General features: G+C 45.5%; 1 protein-coding gene across 1 annotated transcript in view; it reads left to right on the forward strand.

Moving 5' to 3' along the window:
- Window positions 1-23,388, forward strand: part of LOC149352306 (uncharacterized) — a 91,123-nt gene that overhangs the window by 20,473 nt on the left and 47,262 nt on the right. The window contains exons 4-6 of the mRNA XM_089581481.1: window positions 7,870-8,091; window positions 10,377-10,478; window positions 18,259-18,468. Coding sequence (XP_089437607.1) covers window positions 7,870-8,091; window positions 10,377-10,478; window positions 18,259-18,468 — 534 coding nt within the window. The remainder of the gene's footprint in view (window positions 1-7,869; window positions 8,092-10,376; window positions 10,479-18,258; window positions 18,469-23,388) is intronic.

The raw sequence follows: 23,388 nt of genomic DNA on the forward strand, positions 1-23,388 counted from the left end.
GCTTGCGTTGTAAAATCGTGTGACAAGGTGAATGTATGGTGTGCTTGAGGGTAGCCTTCAGTCTCAGTGTCTCATACTCATTTTTTGCGTGTCACCACTGTCCTGCAGAGAAAACAGCATTAAAGGTGCACTGAAGAGGAATCTTAACTTGTCTTTTTGCCGCGGGAACTCGATCTACACGTTCCGAGCATTCTTAGAAACTGCGACTTATTGCCCTGTATGGCCGATTTCCCAAATTAAATCGAATTAACGTCCGGCTCCCGCCCTTTTTTTTTTTAATTCTCCCTCGTACGGTGGGCAGAGTCGACCAACGCGTGGTGTGCCTTTCACCCAGTCCTGTGGTGGCTTGCCGCTCTGCCATCGGCGGAGTAATACGTAGTAGTCCGTAGTAGCAAATAGTCCGCGCGTGTTTTTATTTCTGCGGGCTTATTTTGCGGCTATATTATCTGCGAATGAAACTATTTATTCATGGAAACCTAAAAAACAAAATAAAGCGAAAGCAAAGCCTCCACGGAGCTGGCTGAAAGGAACTTCACGCGTTGGTCGACTCCGCCCATCGTGCGAGGCAGAATTAAAAAAAAAGGGCGGGAGCCGGACGTTAATTCGATTTAATTAGGGAAATCGGCCATACAGGGCAATAAGTTGCAGTTTCTAAGAATGCTAGGAACGTGTAGATCGAGTTCCCGCAGCAAAAAGACAAGTTCAGAATCCTTTTCAGTGCACCTTTAAGTGCACAGCCTTTTTGTGATGAAACCAGCCTAACTCACGGAAGCCTAGCTAGTGCACTGCATGGGCTAGGTCCGGCCCAAAAGCCCGGGCCTGGGCCCGGCCCGCGGGCCGGGCCGGGACATGATCTGTTTTGCCGGGCCTGGGCCGGGCCCGGGCCTGAAGTTGCGGGCCCGGCCCGGGCTTGGGCTTAAAGCTGCGGACCCGAGCCGGACTTGGGTTCGTACAGAAACGGCTGGTGTCCGACTATTCCTTCATTATTGCAGAGTGAAGTACACAACTGCAGCATTGGAGCAGCGACACGGATGAGCTATGTGTTATAGTACGCTCTGAGAAAACAACTAAGCTTTATTCATTGACTTATATATTTCCTTATTTCCATGCCGCGGTGGCTTAGTGGTCAAGGCGCTTGATTACTGAGCCGGGGAACCAAGGTGTTCTCCTAGCCTCGGCGGCCGCATTTCTATTTAGGCGGCAAGCATGAAGCCATGCACTTTGTAGTATCATTGCTCGTTGAACAAACCCAGGGGGTCGGAATGATCCGGAGCACTCTGCTTCGGTGTCTCTCACAGCCTGACTCCCCTTAGGCCCTTAAGCCCCAAAAACATAGATTTTATATGTTTCTCATGTGGAAAAATTGACAAACTAAAGCGCGTTTGGTTTTCTTTTTGATCAGCTGACCAGAACGTCACGTAAATGAAATAGCCACAAAAGCTCGCGAGAGTTTGTAAATCTCATCTCATAACCACATCTATCGCTCCTCGCTTCTTCCGCCTGGTTGTCATGACAAGTGTTTAGCCCTGTAAGTTATCACGTGGTTCGCGCGTTATCTTCTGCTCCACCAGTAAGAGTAAAATTCAACCAATCTTAATTGGCCATTGATCGCTCGTCATCCCAAAACATACCTATACACTATTAGAAATGCCTTCGGGAAGAGCATATTAGTTTAGGACGGTTATAGTCTTCAAACACACACCGTGAAATACTCAAGCTTTTTAGCTTTTCGTTTCTGCTAAAAGGCGACCAGTTCGGCTACGAGTTCAACCTGTGAGATCCCGTTCACTAAAAAAATGTCATCCCACTGCTTGCTAGGCAGCTTTAATGCTTATACTTCGCGGGCGGCAAATTATAACTGATTTAACTCATGAGGGAATGCAAAGTAGTCTATTACGCGCGTATGCGGCCCTTTTTATTTGTCTCTCGGAACTTCCGAGTTTATCGTTGCGCACCTACACGAGATCGCTGTCCAAAAGATGGTCCTGGCGAGCACTACTCTTAATCACTTCTTTCTGGGTTAAAAAGAACCAACTTTCTGCAAGCCAAACTGTGGTTTCAGAACCTTTGTCGGCCAGTTTCTTATCGGTCTAGTAGCAGTCTTACTTGCTCAGAGTGAGCACCTCAAGCGATACTGTGAAACGGGCCGGGCCGGGCCCGGGCTGGGCTTTACTCCGGGATTCACGGGCCGGGCCGGGCTCGCTAGAGCGATAATTTAGCGGGCCTGGGCCGGGCCCGGGCTTGAAGCCGCGGGCCCGGGCCGGGCTTGGGCCTCAAATTGAGGCCCGTGCAGTGCTCTAAGCCAGCGCCTCCTCTATACTTTCTGTGCCTGGGCGAACGCTCTCCTCAGGCCGTCGGGCGCCGGCTCCGCCGCCGCTCGCGGCTGCCGCAAAGAGGCGCTGTGTGAGTAGAATACGTCGCGCGCGGCGGGTGCCTCGATGCCCGCGCTCATCGAGGATACGAGAAGCTCGGCTACTGCTGATCGGCCGCGCGAAGTACGATTCTTGTTTCTTTTTCAAGCTGGGCGCACTTCTGCCGTGTCATTTTCAGCTGCAGGGCCAACCATTACGTTCGTGAAGAACGTTTATTGGTGGTTCGTGCTTCACGACATCAGCAACACGACGCAGCACATACACCAACATTTTCCGGATGCTCGCCAGTTCGACGACAGTGCTGATCCGCGGCTTGAATGGCTTGAAGTCACTTTCCCTATGTATTTAGAAGGTCTAAAAAAAAGATCTGGGCATACCCCTGAATTTCTCACAGACTAAACCTATCAGGCAATTCTGATCACTACCTATTCTACAGTGGCGTGTGTCAAATATCTGCAATAGGATCGCTGCTGAATTTTCAGGTGGGGACGAAAAAGAACTCTTCAGTCAGCATGCTGACTAAAGAGTTCTTTTTCGTCCCCACCCGAAAATTCTGCAGCGATCCTACTGAATCCTTGTTTGGTAGTTTGCGAATGTCATCCGGGTGTAACGACATGTTGGATGTTCGGGCTGCATTGTCAGGTCTCGAAAAGCTACCGAAGACCGGGATCGCTGCGTCTAATTCGGTATCCAATATTGCCCACAAAGAATGTGCTTCGATGCCAAGACTCCTACCCGCTGACGTCCTTTCTTCTGCGCAACCAACTTCTACTTCAGCTCCAAAGCCTCCCCTGACGTCGACTGTGCAAGCAGCGCCGAAGCTGTCGAGAGCAAGATTGGTGCTTTTGAGGCTTACTACCACAATTTTGCCACAGCACCTGCCGTCGCTTCAGATCTCGGCTACCGCTTATGTGGGCGGTTACATTGTACGAGTTGTTGGCGAGCATATGGATTGCGAGAACTGCCTTACTTTGTGTACGAAGCCGGTTAGCAACCAGCCACTCCTTCAGTTCACCCGCAGCCAAGACCGAGGTGGGCTGCTCTACCCGTCAGATCAACTTCTCTTCGTTCTCGACACATTAAGAGCTTTTGCTGACCGCCCCCTGCAGGACGATCAGACCTTGAAGAAGCCTATCACTACATTAGTAGAGCACGCTGTCCCAGCCCTTTGTGCTTCAAAATTGCTGAGTGCAAGAGCGATGGCATCAACGAACTCATGAACCTTATATCGGTTTGTTTCCTGAGGCCGCTTCTATGCAACTACGCATTCAATGTCAGTGACAAGCATGACGTAGTTAAACATTTCACAAAAAAGCCCCTTTCGCGAAAGTACGCGAGGCTCTGAGGATGCTGAGGATGGCGTACGTTTTACTGCCGTGTAGAAGTTAGCCTCCACAATAAATACTCTTTTTTTCGAGTTTGAGTAAGTGTTGACTCACAACGCACTGATATTGAATATATGAACCTCTATATCTGCGCAGCGTTATGTGCAGGCAGATGATGCAGCGTCGCACGTTACATAGCTGGTAGCACTGACAGCAGGGCGCATTTTTCGCGCGTACCATACACGATAAAGTTGAGCGTCAACGATGCGACTCGAGACACCATGCAGTCTTGCAGGGAGTGTGGGGCAGATCAAATGATGAAACCAGTTGGCAAAGCTCCACATTTTCTGGCGCCAACTCTGGCTTCGGTGGCGACAATGGCAACTCTCAAAAACTTTACGAAGGAAACGCGGGATCAGGTACCGCTTTGGAAGCAGTCTAACGGCTTTACGTGCTACTTACATGAGTAAACAACAGCACGCGACGGAGCTCTTTCAGAGCCCAAGCTTTCAGTATTAGCTGCTGCCAAGCACTGCTTTCAAATAGAGACTCTCAGACAAGCGAACTTAAAGGTGACAGAACAATTTTCCACGCGGTGGATTTAAGCAGGCGCGCGCTGTCATATCAGCGCAGCAGACGACGCGCGAGCGCATTGCGCAGCAGTAGCCGCGAAAGACACGACTAAAATGGTCCGGTTACCCTTAGCGACAAGTGCTTCTGAGCTCCCTTTTAAAAAAAGTTTTGATTGTACTTGAAGCAGCATGAATGCAGCCGAAAACTCAACGACAGAATAACTGCGAACGGTCTGCGTTTCCATGAGCGACGGAGCGACGGCGCGGCAGTGATCCTACTCCGGTGGCGGCGCGTGGCGGCGAAAGGCCGTACTAGCCCCGACGGCGGGCTCCCATTGTTCGCCTCTCGTTCTCCCAGGCACAGAAAGAATAGAGGAGGCGCTGTCTAAGCCTAGCGGTGGTCCATGCCTGGCGTGCTTCGCTGCCGAAGGTGCTGCGAAAACCAGCTGTACCCTCATTTTAATTAGATTATTCTAGTTGTAGTGTACTGGTATTAGGATTAGACCTCTTATCATAGTTGGTGGATAAATCCAAAGCACTCACTGCCAGCTGTGGCTTCAGTGTGTAGCAGTCTAGGCCTAGCGACACCTAGCGATCAGTGCCCTGCCAGAACGCTGGTGGGTGGCGTGTCACTGCCAGAGAAGCGCATCACTAGTGGTGTTGTGGTGTATTCTTGCTTATAGGTTAGAGATAAGCTTGTCTGTTGCTGTTTTTATATATAGAATTATCAATGTATTAAGCTGTTGCGCGATCCCCTTCTAATTCAATATATCCAGGATTGGCTGTGTAAGTGAAGGCAGAAGAGATGCTGCTAATGATGCCTGTTCAGTTTGCACAGATTATAGCAGCTATTATGCAGGTAGACTGCAATATTACAGCAGCAAAGTTTAATAGCTGATAAGACTGAAGAACATGTGCATTAGTTTACTTATATATTAGTGGTTCTATATAGTCAGCTTTTTCTTTTCTTCCTTTTTTTTTTTTGCAAAATCATTATTGAAAATTGTAGAGATAGACTTGTTTGTAGAGGCAACCAACTTGTGGGGTTTAAGATAGTTTTGGCCAAGCCACGAGCATTACGCACCTGGTGTCGGTGCCCGTTCTCACCTACATGCATACGACTCTGCATGTAAGAAAGAAAAAAAATTAAGAACAATTCATATTCTGAAATGGTTCCGCTGATGGTGCACAACTGTGCGCCATTTGTTGCTCATGCTGGCAGTAGCTTTTCCAAACAAGTGGTAAGCAGCACAAAAGTAAACTTATCAGGTTAATCAACTAGCCTGCACTTGAGTGTGGAAAGTGTGGAAGGTGCTCTGTTTTATCGCTTTCGACCTCCATTTGCCTGCAGCTGTGCAGGCTTTGTTACAGCTGAGCCCACTTATAACGGCCGCAGATATAACGAACACTCGCTCATTATGAATTAATGCAGTGCTACCGTCAATACGCGTTATAACAATGGCAATTTATCTCTGATACAACGAACTGTAGCCATATCGATCAAAATTTTGGTATGGGCTAGTTGGTGGCTCATCTTAAGGAAAGTACATGCAGCGCAAAAAACAGGGACAGCAGAGAAGACACAAATAGCAGGACCAGTGCTGAACGAATTACTGAAATTTTATTGAAAACGGCAGAGCTTTAAATACAGACAACCCGTCACATGTCCAAGAAGGTAATGAATCACCGTAAGATTGTATAACCAGCATCAAAACCACTCAAACGGTTATCACAGAGGGCGTGAACAGCATAATAAGAATAAACGGCACTTTTGATGGACTTAGTATTTCAGCTGTAATATGCGGTGTCCACTTACTACAAACATCGGATACAATTAAGGCAATCCACGATATCGTCAGGTTTGTTATAAGTGGGCTGGACTGTATTTTGTCGTTACGTGTCTGATTAGTCCTGTCCTTCTTTATGGCAGGTTACAAATCTAAGTAGTACCAGAGCTTTTCGAACCCCGGGAATGAGCATAATGCACGTTCATCAGATGTTGCTAGTAGTTATGTCAGTTGCAGTACTAAATAATCAGGCATCTTTATTTGTTGATGTAAATTTTACTGAGTATATAACACAGGTAGGCTGTTTGATAGTGCAGCTTTCTTTTTTTTACCCTACCTGGTCAAATCTATGAATTTGATCAATGGCACGAAACTACCCATGGGGCATAATTGCAGCCGTTTTTTTTTATATGTACCACATGCAGTGCTCTGCAAAATAACTGTGCTTCAGTTAGAGAGAGAGAGAGTGTGCGTGCGCGTGCGCTGCATGACGTAGCCTTTAAATTTCCCGCAAAACCTCCGAGTGCGAAGAGTGGTCACATGGCATTCTTTCCTCACACTTACCGTGCTAAGCAACAGCGATGACTTTCTAGATGCAAATGACAGCGGTGTATGAAAACAAGGTGTCCATTTGTCTGATTTGAGATCAGAAAGGGATGACAGCTCCAGCCAGCCTGGACCGTTGACAGGTCCCCATCCTTAATTATCGTTTTCTCGCTGAGGAGGTTTGCTGCATTCTGAGCATCTATGAATGTACTTGACATGTTCTAAATGATTCCTTGCCACCAGAAGCAAAACAGATAGTTTTCTCCAAGACAGCCTGCGATCGACCTTGGCATTATAATGCAGAGTGGCCAGAAGTGCTTCACGCGAGCAGTTTTTTTTTTTTTTTTTACCGATATAAAAGTTGAGCATGAAGAGTTCTGCAAATTTGAATACCTGTTTCTGACATGGTAATGTATAAAACGTATATCCTAAATTTTTTTATTCTATTTGTTGATTGAATACATTAAATTTTTTTAAGTATTTTTGGACGAGTCACTAAAATATTGCCAATCAGATTTAGTTTTTCATATATGTAGTAGGTATGTGTTTCATAATATGTTATATGTAATGGTTTTTTTTTTTTTGTCATTAAAAATACGGCTCTGTTAGCTACACTGTGATGTGCTATGGTAAAGCATTATTTTAAAATTTATCGTTGAATTAATATTTTGACGTACCACCCTAAAATTGCCTGTTTTCCAGCCGTCAAGAGCGAGTTAGATAAGTACAATATGACAAGTGGGTGAGCCAGGGATAGGAAGCTCTAGTTAGTTTTGGTTTCAAGTACTTCAGCGTATCTGTTTACTAAAAAAGAACTGATGCTTAAAATTTAATTATTCCTGCGCACGCACGTAGCGGGATAGACAGCAGCGGTGGCCAAATTGTCTAGGGCACCGGGATATGAAACTGCTCTGTTTTTACCGGCAGTGCTTTGAACCCTGCTCGGGGGTGAAGTTTTTTCCGCTGGTTACCGTTGTCACGAGTGACAACAATACGATGCTCCAGTTGGCTTCCCTCCTGCCGTTGAGTCTGGAATTCTTGCTGGCATCTGTATTGGCTGTACAATGGTGCATATGGAAGTTTCCTACCCTCATGACAAGTGCTAGTTGGTGCTTGTCTTGTGTGCTCCTTCTCATGACACATGTTGCGCTTTCGCTTTATATTCCTGAAATCCGGTACTGCTATTCCTGTCGCTGTGATTATTATAAATGTGTGTCATCCTTGTAGTTTATTTATTGTTTGCAATTTTTCTTTTTTTCTTGCACAGACAAATTAAGCTGCATGGATCATGAAGCCAATGCAACGCAAGATACCCAGCGGTTCACTTGCACGACAAATGATTCTTACAGTCTTACAATTGACTCGCCAAACCCAGGCATATTCATTGACATGAAAGTGACAATGTTTCCTGGAGATAGTTTCATTTTGAGCACAGGCGCTGGAAATGACACAAGAACTCTTGTCAGTTTGCTTGGTGAACAACGAGCATGTGAGTAACTTCCAAAGTGTTGTTTGCTATGTAGACGCTTGAGTTGTTAGCTTTTTGTCACCTTCTGCAGCTTAGAGAAGTGTAGTCTGCAAAAACTTTTTTTTTGTCATTTCTTTAAACTAAAATACAGCTGTGACTGAGGCCAATTTTCTGTGGTGGAAAATTTTAAATTCTGGGAATGGGAAGCAAAAAATCCGCAATAATTTAGCATGAAGCTTTCTTTACTCATGTGCTCTTTTGCACAGCAGTGGCTGTCATGTGGTTTCTGCGCAGTTCTATGCCCTTTCAGCCTTTTTTTTTTTTCCTTTCCCACCTCATCATGGCTCTTACACTAGCTTATCTTCTTTTGTAACGGTTCATGCTGCCTTCTTTTCACATTTGTGGCAATCCTCGCCAGTGTGTCCTGCATGTCTTGTCTTGATGTGCCAGGGCAGCTGAGAAATTTGCTTTTCCTCACCGCTCACGAGCCTGGTGGGCGAGCTCCCTGTGGTTATCTCAAAGAACGTAGAAAAAAAATCTCGCTATGTTGGCACAGTTGAGTGCACTTATAACAAACATTCGCTTAGTACAAACAGAAACTACGCAACCGTCAAAATCGACATCAGAGCAGTGGTGCCGAATCTCGAATCAAGCGAACATCGCGTACACAAAATCTGGTTACAGCAAACACACAGGCACCATATAAAGAATGAACAGGATGTGAAGCTCATATCATTATAAACGAGCTCGTGCTTGGTTCCTAACATAACGTGCAGTGCTTTCTGAAGTAGTTGAATCAAGGAAAAAAAAAAACTGTCTTTATATTTGTGCAAATACGGTAGTATTGCTTTCAACAGGTGTCCGTGTTGGTACTCGTTCTATGCGTGATGCAAGCATGAGAGTGTGCTGCTGCAAGAGCTACATTGTTTTCTTCATGAACTTGCTTGACCAGAGGAGGGTGCAAACATGTCGTCGTCAACTGATTTTCGTTCATTACCAGATGCTATGTTTCAAGAGAAATTGGGCAGTTAAATTAATCATATCCACCTAATTCTTTCTCCTACTTATGCCCTCGAATAGAATAACATAAAAAAAAATAACAATGTGGCTGCTAGCAAATAATTTTGCGGAAATAGCTAAAATCTGCGATTTATCATGGAATTGTAGGAAACTAGGGGCCTTAGCTATGATGTTTATATGTTATTAAGGGTAGTAGTCCTTTGAATAAGTTGCTCACTTGCACATTTTCTTGTTGTATTTACCTGAGCCTTAAAGTAAAACCAGTGACTCAGTTCAGGTATTTGTTTGGGGAATTATTGATTAGTTTTCATAGGCTCTACTACTGTTGTTTGCCCCACTTCATATTTGGTACAAAACATGCAAGGGGAGCTGTTTTAAATCTATGAATTTTCTGGAGCATTATTTAAACCTAGAATATGTTTGTACTACATAGGAACGTTTTTTAAAAGCATTGTTTCTGGTGGGAGAATTTGGTTCACTCTCCAAGTTTTGCTGGCCCACCGCGGTGGCTCAGTTGGTTTTAGTGTTCGACTGCTGATCCCGAGATTTGATCCTGGCTGCAGCGACCATATTTCGACGAAGGTGGAATAAAAAAATGCCCATCTGTTTGTGCGATTCAACAGCACATTTAAGAGTCCCATGTTGTCTAAATTGATCTGGAGCTCTCCACTACAGCATTCCTCATAGCTCATTTGCTGCTCCAGGACTTTAAGCCGCACAATATTGCCCAGCGCATGGAGTTATCTGTGTTCTGTAGCAATAGCAAACTTCTAAAATGTGATTTTGTTCTTTTGGGTTTGATGGTTAGTACTGGAGCATTTTCACGTTTCACTTCCATAAAAATGCGGCCACCATGGCCGGTGCTTGATCTTACGACCTTGTCCTTAGCAGCTGAATGCCAAGGCCATTTAGCTACCGTGGTGGGTATACAGTCTAAAGCAAATTCTTGTTTGCGAGTCTTATAGGGATGTCTTGGGCCATGGAGCTTAATAATTCAGATTTGTGTTTCAGTGTGTTTAATTAAAAATTGGGCATCGTAAGACCATAGTGAGCTCTGATGCTCTTTAGGCACTGTGTACTCTGTATTTCTTTTGGCACAAATGGCTTTTTGCTACTGCATACATTGATGTAGCAACTTGTTAGTGTTGATAGTTCGCTGCCGTTGCAGTGCTAGCATATTATTGCATTCAATCACAGCGGAATGGAGTGTGCTGATTTTTTGTTTGTAGCTGTATTTTACACTGTAAAATTGAAGTCATTTATGTACTCTTTTTATCTCTTTTAAGATCCTGTCGTCTATTTTATTCCTGCTAAAACTGTGACAATTTCGGCCAACGTGACTAAAAGCAGCAAAGGAGATCGGACGTTCACTGGCTTTTTCCAAGAGGGTAAGCAGAACCATATGTAGCAGTGAAGGTATCTTAAATGGCCCACAAGTGAGTGGTTTCTGTCTGCCTTACTAGTGCTACCTTGAGGCAGAAGCTAGTAATTGTTGTCTTGTTTCTAGAAGAGGCTTAATTTTTTGTTTGTGTAGAGGTATCATTGAAATGGTATCCATTAATAAGTATACCAATAGATACTTCATCCCGGGGAAATGTTTTTTTTTCTTTTTCATTGTTGGCGTGCTTCCTTTTGTGTGTGTGTGTGTGTGTGTGGGTGTGTGCGTGCGTGCATGCACATGCGTTCATGCATGCATGAATTGGGGTCTAACTGATAGATTTTGCATCATTTTTTTATTACTGCATGTACAAAGAATGCCTGTTTCTTACTTCCCTGCCAAAAAGTACCTTTTTAGGATAAGCTTTATTTTCTAATGAAAATTTGGTTTAGATTGGCTGAGGAGACTTGTTTTAAGTGGTTAAGATCTGTCAGCTTTTCTTTTTCTGAGTGTGGATCTACAGTGGACACCAAGTGGTAGTAAAAAGAGGGCATGTCTGAAAGCCTATAAATTATGCGAAACTTGCCAACAGCTTTTGGAGGACTAAAGTTGCCAGCTAGGAACCCTCAAAACTAGCATCTGTGAGGACAACCTCCAACGAGACCTTTCATACCTCTGTGGCAGTGTTGTGTTGTTCGCATACACAGCCAAGAGGAAGCATTGTGAGGTGTCAATTGGTAGAATTGGGCTCATTTTGGATGTGTGGAATAATAACTATCAGTGTTTAACAGGGGGAAATGTGCAGAACTCAATTGAAAGTAACTAGGTGCCAACATGTTAGTTGTTTGGGCTAGGAGCATCAGAGTTTCCTGTCCCAAAAATAACTTCTTGGTTCTGCTTGTATAAATGCTATTGGTGTTGGTGTAATAATTTGATGGTAGATACAATCAGCTGACTTATTATGTCCAGCACCTTTTTTGTGTGCAGTTGCTCTTGAGGACAAGAGCCTGAATTTTTAGCACGCACAGAGGTGGCACTAGTCTGCTCTTGTTTTCGTAATTGCTTTTTTTGTGAGCTAAATTCATTTCAACTTTTAGTTTGCAGATGTGAGCTCATGCAGGTGCTCCAGGTATTTTTTTTTTTTTTTAATCCTAGGGGCCATAACATCTCTTAAAGGTGCACTGAAGAGGAATCTGAACTTGTCTTTTTGCCGCGGGAACTCAATCTGCACATTCCGAGCATTCTTAGAAACTTCGATTTATTGCCCTGTGTGGCTGATTTTCCTAATTAAATCGAATTAACGTCCGGCTCCCGCCTTTTTTTTTTTTAATTCTCTCTCGTACGGTGGGCGGAGTCAACCAACGCGTGGAGTGCCTTTCAGCCAGTCCCGCGGCGGCTTGCCGCTCTGCCATCAGCGGAGTAATACGTAGTAGTCCGTAGAAGCAAATAGTCCGCGCGTATTTTTATTTCTGCGGGCTTATTTTGCGGCTATATTACCTGCGAATGAAACTATTTATTCACGGAAACCTTAAAAACAAAATAAAACGAAAGCAAAGCCTCCACGGAGCTGGCTGCAAGGCACTCCACGCGTTAGTCGACTCCGCCCACCGTACGAGGGAGAATTAAAAAAAAAAGGTGGGAGCCGGACGTTAATTTGATTTAATTAGGAAAATCAGCCACACAGGGCAATAAATCGAAGTTTCTAAGAATGCTCAGAACGTGTAGATCGAGTTCAGATTCCTCTTCAATGCACCTCTTAAGAGAAAGTATAGTTGGGCTAAAGGGCCCTCATGCACCCAACTGTATGCGGGTGCAGAGTACAAATGGATGCCTTACAGACTGAATTCAACACCTGTTGTCAGTTGTAATTGCCATGCACGTATCTGCCATGTTCAAGGTCCGACAGAGTAGCGGTTAGGAGCAGCGGTAGCCAGTGTCATGCTGCTGTGTGTTGATTTTTACTTTTGTAGTTAATGTTGTAAAGTAAAAAAAAATACAGTACCAAGGACGATAAACCTAGTGGCATTGTCCTTGTAACAGAGCTATCTTTAAAAGGGGCTCTGAAACACCTTTCGAGGAGAGTACATCAACTCTTTCAATCACTCCATTGTGTTGTCATGAACACCTGAGCAAAATAGTACACTTCTACACGCAGCAGAGGACACACAAAAAGATGTGAAAGTTGGCGAGTCCTTTCCGGCGACATTTTCGCACTCACACCCTCCTCCGTCGCTCGCACCTGGATTTTGGAGATGGCTATTCGTTAGGTTCTTTCAGACATCAGGCAGCTACCACCACGACCATGGTCAGTTAGCCGCATAGCTCTGGAGGAGTGCCGACTTTTCAGAGTACAAAAAGTAACTATAGAAGAGGGAAAGGTGTGGAGACGCCGAAATTCAAATTTTTACTACAGATAACTCAGCTTCTACAAAGTACATTAAAAAATTCTTGCTGGATCAGGCATATCGCAACTTAATTGGAGCCCTTTTCAGAGCCTTTATAATGATTAATGACTTCTGGGGAAAAACATGATTGAGCATTTGCATAATTTTAAGGCGGAAGCCTTTAATGCCTCATCGTTGTAAGCAGGAGTTGTCGACAGAAAATGTCACGCTTTTCAATTGGTCGAAATGCTCGTGACGTCACAGTGCGCGAATTTCAAATGGGGCCAATTGTACTTTGGCTAGTAACCATGCAACCATTCAAAGGGATCGTATAGTGATGCTCCAAGTAAGTGGCACTGAGTTTAGTTAAGTGCTTAATTAACAAAGTAGCCTAATTAAGCTAGAGGAGAATGAAGAGGTCAGAAGAAAGAGGAAAAGAAAAGAAAGACGCGCGTCGCAGCGACAACAGCGTCCGCGGGAAAAGACGCTGCTGAAAAAACGGATAAGTACAAAGCAGCGTTCGCTCCTCCACCACGCACTTCCCCACTCAGTTCGACGTTGCTCGTTTCATATACGTTGTGTCGAACATCCTAGACAGTTCCAACATTTGACAGGTGAATGACAGAACAAGATGGATAGGAATACAATAACATAAATATGAAATAGCCTAATTAACCTTTCTAGTTAGGCCGCATAAATCAATAAAACCGAGAACGAAATTGGTACAGTTGGGGAATCGAACCAGGGTCTCCGGAGTGCGATACGAGCCGCTAGCCACTCCGTAATGCCAGCTGAATGGTTTTGGAATGAACAAAGGCGCGTCTAGCTAATACGGCGTCTTCGTTCACTCCCATCTTCCCCCTTTCCCTTACGGCGAGGTGCAGGTATCCACCCAGATATACGAGAGAGATACATTTCCTTTCCTCAAAAAATAAATTTACCGTCCAGCAAGGCGTACAGCCGAATTGGCGATGGCGTTCTGTGGGCTCCCTGGCAGCGTTGCAAGACGCTGTCGCGTTCCACTCTTACAGGCGAAGCTTAACATGTTAACCACACATCAGTAACACACGCAGACAGCCAATGGACGCGTAATTCGCTGGCAGCACTTAAATCATCATTCACAACCACATTCGTGGCAGAATGCTGTACTCAGGCTTTCGCCTTGCACCACTTTAGTCGCCAAAGTGACTCCTAATTTTTAAGGCGAAAGCCTTTAATGTCTCATCGTTGTAAGCAGCAGTTGTCGACAGAGAATGTCACGCTTTTCAGTTGGTCGAAACGGTCGTGACGTCACAGTGCGCCAATTTCAAACGGGGCCAATTGTACTTTGGCTAGTAACCATGCAACCAATTGAAGGGACCATATAGTGATGCTCCAAGTAAGTGGGACTGAGCTTAGTTAATTGCTTAATTACCAAATTAGCCTAATTAACTTCTCTAGTCAGGCCATATAAATAAATAAAATTTCGTAAGAAATTGGTCGAGCTCGGGAATCGAACCCCGGTCTTCGGAGTGCGAGACGAGCATGCTATCCACTCCGCCATGCCAGCTCGATGGTTTGGAATGAACAAAGGCGCGTCTAGTGAATACGGTGTCTTCGCTCACTGCCATCCTCCTCCCTTCCCTTCCGGCGAGGTTTAGGTGTCCACCGAGATGTGAGAGAGAAATACATTTCCTTTCCTCAAAAACCAATTTACCGACGAGCGAGGCATAGAACCGAATGGGCGATTTCGTTCTATGGACTCCCTGGCAGCGTTGCAAGACGCTCTCGCGTTCCACTCTTAGAGGCGAAGCTTAACATCTTAACCACACATCAGTGACCACACTTTAGGTCAAAAAAGTGCACCCCCCCCCCCCCCCCCCCCCCCTGAATTTTGACGGGTGTCCACCGAGATATGTGAGACAGTTACTGCGTAATTTTCTTTCCTCAAATACAATTTTCATTTTCTTCATTACGGGCCATCTTCGTCTTTCTTCTTTCACTCCCACTTCCTCCGTTCCTCTACGGTGCGGTTCAGGTGTCCACCGAGATGACAGAGATTTACTGCGCCATTTCCTTTCCTCAAAAACCGTTGCGTTGAAACGGCAAGGCATCGCGCCGAACGGGTGGTGGCGTTCCGTGGACTCCCTGGCAGCGCTACAACACGCTGTCTCGTTCCACTCCTAAAGGCGAAGCTTAAGCTTAATTAGCAGTTAATTAGTATTCAGGCGTTAACCAGTAATTAACCATTAATTAGTGATTTGTCATCACTTAGTAATTAGTACTCAATTACATGTGACGCCACCAGTGCCACAGAAGCACTGAAAGTGGTGCGGAAAACGCTTTCGCCTCTACGCACTTTAGACAGTCAAAGTGCCCCCTGAATTTTTAGTAGCGTTTGGAGCAGCACCGTTTCATAAACCTTTCACACGAAAAACTGCAGTAATAAAATAAAATGGGAATTTCGTTTGGACACCATTTTATTGGACACCACACTATTTTATTTTCGGACACCATTGGGTTTAAAACTAGTTGGCGTCTGTTGGTTTCAGTGGTGTCCAAAAATAAATTGGTTCCCATTAAACCGATTGGTTTTTTTCCCATAATTGCAGGGGAACACTCTGCCTTGTTCCAGTATTTTTGAAGGGGAATTCAAATTAAAGGAATTGCACAGTTTCTAGAAAATGAAGCCAGACAAGCAACCCTGCATAAGTTCAATGTGCATCCACAGAACACACTTTTGCTCCCACTTTATTACTCCATATATGGGGCCATCACGCTGGAGCCAGTGGCACTTGTCCATTCATTTAAGTTATTTCAGTTAATTGTGCCCCTGGTGGTGGTGGAAATTAAAACAATTCTGTAGATAAAGCTGCTATTATCTTTTTAACAAAAACTTGATTAGTTCACTGTTCTCTGTTAACAGAAAGGAATATGCAGCTCTCAGTCATAACAATGATTGGCTTCCAGTTGGAAAATTTCCAGTTGCAAATCAATTGGAACATCCAGTTGAACCTTCTAGTGGGCATTGCTTTAAATGCTCAATGCATTCCATTTGGACATTCTAGTTGGAGCTTCCAGCTGCTTGCAAATGTGCAGATGTAAATTTTATAATTTATAGTTTGATTGGCACCAAATTTTAATTTTTGAATGGAATGGGATTTCGAATCTCGCCAAATTTTCATAGTCCAATTGGAATCTTGCAAGCATGCTAGATTTATCCAGCTTTATTCGCAAATTACAACATTCTAACATCCCAATTGGTGTCATATTTCCATGTATGATTATCCATTTGGGTGGCATGACACCAATTAATTTAGAAACCAATTGCAATTGCCATTTGGCATTTGCAAAACTAGTTGGATAATCCAATTGGCACTAACCATTTGGATTGCTGCGTCCTGTGGCATCCATTTGGATCATATTGACTGTCCATTTGGTTTCATTTGGACCTGTTTGGGATGTCGGTTGCAAATCAGTTGCAGTTTTAGTAATATATATCATGACTTAATTTGCCGATTTGTCTATCATACACACTCCTAAGTGCCCACTTTTGATGTCTGAAACACTTTTTTTTTTAACTTCAGCATCACTGGTAAAAAATTTAATTGCAGGTAAACAGGCTGTCAAAACCAAAAAGAATGGATCTTATGCCATTTATTTATTTTTTTACATGTAGAGCATATGTGTCTGAAGCTTTGGTCATGGGAATGGCGGTTGCAGACTAGTGTGAGCTATGAATAAAGGTTACTGCTGCTTAACATTGAGAACAAGTAACTATAGTAACAAGTAGGGGAGCAGTTTGTATAGAAGTGCAGATTTCATACTTATTGATTAAGTAGTTTCTACTGTGCTGAATGCTAGAATACAAATGGAAATACAACCTCGCCGTGTATGGATGTTTTTTATTCTTAGATGTCCAACTGAATGTGACACATTTTATTTGTCAAGTTCGGAGCATGACATGATGTGGCATGTGATTCCATTCATGTGCATGCTTTATTTTATATTGCTGATATTTTGCAGCTTTTTAAATCTGAAAGTTTGAGGTATTTGAAGTGTTGCAAATGTTTGCAGATTTTTCTTAAAATGCTAGGTTAATAACTGGCAGTGGTTTTATTTATAGTGTGATGAAAACAAAGCTGTATTAATTTAATTTTGCTCAGCATTCAATCTTGGATCAGCTGATGTACAACAGTTTATACGTCAGTAAACTGGCAGCAAAGAAATTACCTGTATGAAGTGGTAGCTTTGTGTCTCTTTAAGCTATATGCCAACTCTGGCACTGGCCTTCAATCGCAATGATACTGATGCCTCTGTTTTTATTTGTTTGTTTTAAGATGTTGCCATGGGCTGCCTTTTGTTTTCCGATTTCTGCAGCACCCAGCAGCTTGCCATCTCATCATCTGTAGTAATCATTTTTAAGTAAAGTGAATAAGTCAGTAGTGAAGTAGAAGCTACCAGCTATGTCTGAAGTTCTACCCGAAAAGATATATGCTGTTCTTTTTTTGCTTTCTGTGATGTTTGGAGACTGTGTAAGGTAACTTTTTGTGCAAACCAGCATTGCTTGCTAAAGCTTAAGTGTTCATTCAGTAGTTAAACAAGTTTGCTTTTTTCCTTGAGGCATTATTTTCTTGACACCTATTGACAGCATTGTTGTTTGAAGTACTTGCAGCTTAACCTACCCTCGGCAGAAAGATTCTTTTAGTGCTGTAGCCAATCAAATTAGCCAACCTGTTTTCTACTGATGAGTCTGTGACGGGAGCTCAGTGGTGGTTTTGTGACCTCCTGCATGTATGGAATGAATGGTTTTCATGGTAGCAGATTCAGAGGGTGTTTTTTGCTTTCAGGCAAACCCTCGTGCTCCTACGGCGTGTAACAAATAAAGGGGACAGGATAGGAGCTATCCTCCTCCCTTATATGTTGCGCTAAAAAGTGTTCCGCCTTGAAACATAAGCCAACTGTAGTTGGATACAACTCAAGAATGAAGCAGCTTTTCCCCATCGAAGGACCCCTTTCTAGCCAGTGGCGTCAGCCGACTCTCATGACCCTGCTAGCTTCACAATGCAGGGAGCGGCGCGAAAACAGAGGGACTGGACTATCCTCTTACATCTGCCACACTCTGCATTGTTACACTAGCAGGGTCATGAGAATCGGCTGACGCCTTTAGCTGAAAGGGTGTTCTTTGACGGGGAAAAGTCTCTTTGTTCTTGAGTTGTGTCCGACTACAGCCCTACAACAAACGCTGTTATCATACAGTGCGTGACATCTTAAATTGCTGATTTATTCCTTCTTTTGTTTTTTATGTTCGGTACATGAACTGTGTGTGGTTAAATTTTTTTGTGATTGTAGTTTTCGAACTGTCAATGTTGTGTGTGTTCTGGAATATCCAGAACGGTATATAAACCTCATACAATTTTTTTCCAGGCTGCAACACCAACTTGACAACAACAACCCCAGTGTATCACTTTCCTCCATACTCAAATGGCAGTGGCATTTTTACGTGCTACATCACAATTCATGCGTCAGATTCCAAAGAAATGGACGTATATGCATCTCTGGATTCTCTCACCCTGAAGGGAAACAGCAATCTGAACATCACTGGACAGCCATCTAACTTTCCTGCAGTTTTCAAAGGTGCGTATAGGTGCAGTAGAAAAACTTCAACAGCACTAGGCTTTAGTCACCTGCAAGTAAAACAGTGTTTCATTGAAGCCATAGAGTAGCTGCACTTTTTTAATCACAATCATTTCTGTATTACTGGTGTACTTACCCTTTAATCATTATCTGGCAAAATGAATGTGATTGGTGGTACCTAATAGTGACTGCACACAAACACTTTACTCATGTTGTCACATTTGCTTGCTAACACTGGCAGTCTCTTGTGCCCTTGTCACACAAACAGCCTCAGATGCCCATTTTGAGCCCGTGAATCACTCTTTGGGAGTCAGCCTCTGTGCCTCATAGTTACAGTCAGACCCCGCTACAACTCCACTAGAGTGAAATTTCCACCGCAGCAAAGTATTTCAGATTCCTTGTTGGCAAACCATACAAGGCAGTGCAGCTATTTCCCTCTACAACGAACAATTTTCAGAGCATGGTTCCGCTTGAACGAATTTTTTTCCTAGTGCATTGCCAACTTTTTTTTTTTTTGCGCATGCACATATGCCCACACCTCATTGGATTTTGCCAAAAATGGCTATCGAAGTCAGTTTGCCCTTTCAGTACCGTAGCTGACACTCTGCAGAATCTGAATTAATGTGCAGACATTTGCTGAAAAAGATACTGTCTGGCACATGTCTGCCTGCGACTGTTTTGTTGGTGGTGTGGGCTCCGTGCTTGCGAACCACGGTCATTGGTGCGAGGTGGCTTATGGCTTTTTCGCTGGCAAAGGCATAGCATAGTGGAAATCAGTTCTGCATTCATTTCAGCGGGAAGTTATCATATGGATGGAAACCGTATTTTATGATAAGCGCTTTTTCTGAGGCTTTAGTGCGGAGCATGTTAGGCCTAGTGTTACTGAGCAAGCGGTGGGCAGCGATCCGCTGTTGACCGACATGCTGGTGTGTGGCGCATCTTATCAACAAACCTTACACCAGCTAGGGTGCACTCTAGTCTCGCTTTTGCGCCGCAGGTGAGCATCATGGTAACATTTTCTTTTTTTTTCTTTCTTGTGAAACTGTACACTGCCCTAGTACAAGCACTGCTGCGTAAATGGCAGTGTGACAGTGGTTTTAAGCAGAGTCTTGCCAGAACGGCATTCCGCCGGCATGTTCGTACCGCGCATCACAAAACATCGAAGAATCGGAGCAGACTCATTTTTGGCACATTGACTTGTAGGGCGTAAGCTGCTCGGAGATCCTCAGGGAAGACAAGACGTCTGTTCTGTTCAACCGTTTATTCTCTGAGTAACGGAGCTGCGGCGGGGAGCGCGGGAGACGCGCCCCGCCGCTGCGAGAGGGAAAAGGGAGGAGAAGGAAAGAGCGCGCCAGATGCGGGGGCGCGCGGGGTGCGGTCGGGTTCCTTTGAAGGGACGCCGCAGACTTCGACCGCAACGGCGTTCACCTCACGTTGCCGGAGGCATAGGGAAGAAGCACGCACAAGTTGTGCCGGCGAGGGCTGGCGCCATGGCTGGCTCACTACACGGCTCCCCCCCGAGAGAGGAAGCCAAGGCGACGAACGATTTACTTCTTTGGGCAGCTGGGATGCCAGTGGACGCGACGAGCCGGAGGAGCTTGCTGTCGGTCGGAAATGAATGGGGCTGTCGCAAGTGCAGGCGCCGAAACGCAAGAGACTGGGGCCTCGATGTACGCTGGCTTGAGTCGTTCGAGGGCCACTGCATCTCGCGTTCCGTTCAAGTCTACCAGGAAAGTGGAAGGACGGCGCTCAAGGACGCGGAAGGGGCCGAGATAATGGGGTTGGAGGGAACCACGCACAGGGCCGTAACGCACGAAAACATGGCTTGCTGTGTTTAAGTCTGGAGTCACATACACAGTGCGTTGGTGTTCTCGCGTCAGCTGTGGTTGAAGGTGGCGGAGGATATGCCGGAGCCTGTCGACGTATTCACTTGCTGTGGACGGGACGGCGGGTTTCGTGCTTTCCAAGAAATCGGCTGGAAGACGAAGGGAGGTTCCATAAACAAGCTCGGCACAGGCGCACGAAAGGTCCTCTTTGAAGGCAGATCGGATTCCGAGCAGCGTGAGCGGAAGAGCTTCGAGCCACTTGACGGGGGGTCCGTGCGCCGTAAGTGCTGCTTTGAGGTGCCGATGGAAACGCTCTACGAGTCCGTTTGTTTGTGGATGGTAAGATGCAGTCCGTAGCCGTGCTGCTCCGAGCAGTTTGAGGAGTTCTGTGAAAAGCGATGACTCGAACTGGCGACCGCGGTCCGTGACGATGGTTGTGGGGCAGCCGAACCGCGCCACCCAAGTAGAGACGAAGGCCGCGGCGACAGTGGCTGCTGTGATGTCGGCGATTGGTGTAGCCTCAGGCCATCGGGTGAAGCGATCGACGCATGTCAATAAATACCGGTAGCCTTGACATTGGGGAAGGGGGCCAACAATGTCGATATGGACTACTGCGAAGCGTTGGTCGGGCTGCAGGAAACGCTGCGTTGGGGGCACAGGGTACCGGTGTACTTTCGCACGCTGGCAGGGTGCACACGCGCGGACCCAGTCGCGAATGTCGGTGTTCATGCGGGTCCAGACAAAGCGGGATGTGATCAGCTTTTGAGTTGCACGAATTCCAGGATGGGAAAGGGTGTGCAAGGATTCGAAAATTTTCTTGCGGAAATGGATGGGCAAAACGGGCCTTGGCGTACCTGTGGAGGTATCACAAATGATTGGCACGTCTTCAATGAGGACTGTCTCGAGCTTCAGAGATGTTTGCGCTGTACGTAGGCGGGACAGCTCGGGGTCGCTTGCTTGCGCTGCAGACAGTTCATGTATGTCGAAGGGAAAGGAGGACGAAGTCGATGTTTCGGAACGACTGCGTGTGACGGCATCGACGCGACTGAGGGCGTCAGCCGGGGTGTTGTCGGCACCACTGATGTGTCGGATGTCAGTCGAGAACTCCGATATGAAGGATAGTTGTCTCACTTCCCGTGGTGTATATAGGGATGCAGAACGGCCAATTGAGTAAGTAAGAGGCTTGTGATCCGTGAAAACGGTAAATGCTCTGCCCTCAAGCAAGTGGCGGAAATGACGCACTGCCAGGTATATGGCGAGAAGTTCGCGGCCAAAAACACTGTATCGTGTCTGGGCAGGAGTCATGCGTTTTGAGAAGAATGCGAGGGGTTGCCACACGCCACTGACCTCCATGGCGCCAGCCCTCGCCGGCACAACTTGTGCGTGCTTCTTCCCTATGCCTCCGGCAACGTGAGGTGAACGCCGTTGCGGTCGAAGTCTGCGGCGTCCCTTCAAAGGAACCCGACCGCAACGGCGTTCACCTCACGTTGCCGGAGGCATAGGGAAGAAGCACGCACAAGTTGTGCCGGCGAGGGCTGGCGCCATGGCTGGCTCACTACAGACTAAAGCATTGATTTCAAGGTCCATGTGATCCCTCCTTGAAGAAATGCCTGCAGGCAACATGGTCTCAGTGCGGATTCTTGCAGGGCGAAAGCAGGGGTGGTATTCTCCCGGTGTCGCCTTTTGCGACATGTCGCAGTCGCACTTCGCTGATTGGCTCGAGCCGCGGTGACGGCGGCGTGACAACACGGATCCGCCTTCCTGCTACGTCGTCGTGACGTCGCCCCAATTTACTACGCTTAGTCGAACAACGGAATGCGCTGAAGCGATTCGCGCGGGCGACGGGCTACCGTTAGCGTACGAACGCAATCGGCAGTTGCGGCTTTTGCGCCCTTGGCGTGAAAACATGGCGACGTCCTTTCAAGCGAGAGCCGCCCGCTTCAGCCAATTCAGCAGTCCTTGCGATTCCGGTCGGCATGTTTACCGGCAACTACTGGTGTTGTTACTTTTCGCTATGACTTACCTTGCTTCGACGATAAAGTTTAAGCTGCAATTCAGCCTAGTTTTTTAGATACGCTCTCGATTCTGGAGCGCGCAAGCCTAATGGCACCTCCAGCTACACAGCTACCGTCTGCAACTGCCCGAAACGCAGCCGAAACCTAGCACAACCGTCCGGAACGAAAGAAAAATAGATTTGGAGCTTTTTCGCGGTGTTTTATAGACTTAAATGAAGTAAAGCGAGTTTATATTAAATTTGCAAATGTTTTTATGAACATTAGACGTCATGTGATGGCAAATATTCTTGCTATAAAAGATACGAAACTACTGCTGCTAGTGAATCAGCAGTGGTAAATTGTCGCTTCTCGGAGTGAATGAATGCACCGCAGACGAAAGTGCCGGCGGCTTTTTCCGTTTCTTCGAGCATCTGTAAGCACTTTTTTAGGCCCCGCCCATATGCGACATGTCGCAAAAGGCGACACCGGCAGAATACCACCCCAGGGGTGCTTTTATGATGCGTGCGGAAAACAAAAGTATACATCTTGATAGCAAATGTAGTTGGTGTGTTTATTTCGCGAATAAGTCTAAGAATACATCCAGAGTACCACAAAAATCTCGCTGCGGCGCTGATTTAGTAACAGGGAAGGACCAAAGCTGAGATTTTTGGAAAATAATTATTTCTGAACGTCCAGTCTGCCTATGTTCTGGCCGATTTCATGACAACAAAGCTTCCGCCTCAGCTAAATTTTTCACGGGTTCCGTGAATTCACTGTTGCATGATTCAACTGTATACTGAAAACCATTGAATTTGATAGGTTCACAAATTAACGTGAGTGGAGTCTCTCTCCCTCATTTGCTTCAGTAGTGTAATAAACTCAAAGTTGATAGGACTAAGTTGATAGGTGAACTAGTTTGCCTTGTAATAGTTGCACTGCACATTTTCTCGTTCATAAACCAGTTTTTAACTCCATGGATTATCAGGTCTAAGTGCACCTCCCCATTTTAGTCGTGTTGGTGGGCTTTTGAGGCATTGTTAGGCACGTGTGAATAATGGTTTTTTGGCTCAAAGCGAATTCGAAGCAAATCTTCCGAGTAC

Source organism: Amblyomma mixtum, chromosome 3 (genome assembly GCF_055824585.1).
Source record: "Amblyomma mixtum isolate Tamu chromosome 3, ASM5582458v1, whole genome shotgun sequence".
Classification (NCBI taxonomy): domain Eukaryota; kingdom Metazoa; phylum Arthropoda; class Arachnida; order Ixodida; family Ixodidae; genus Amblyomma; species Amblyomma mixtum.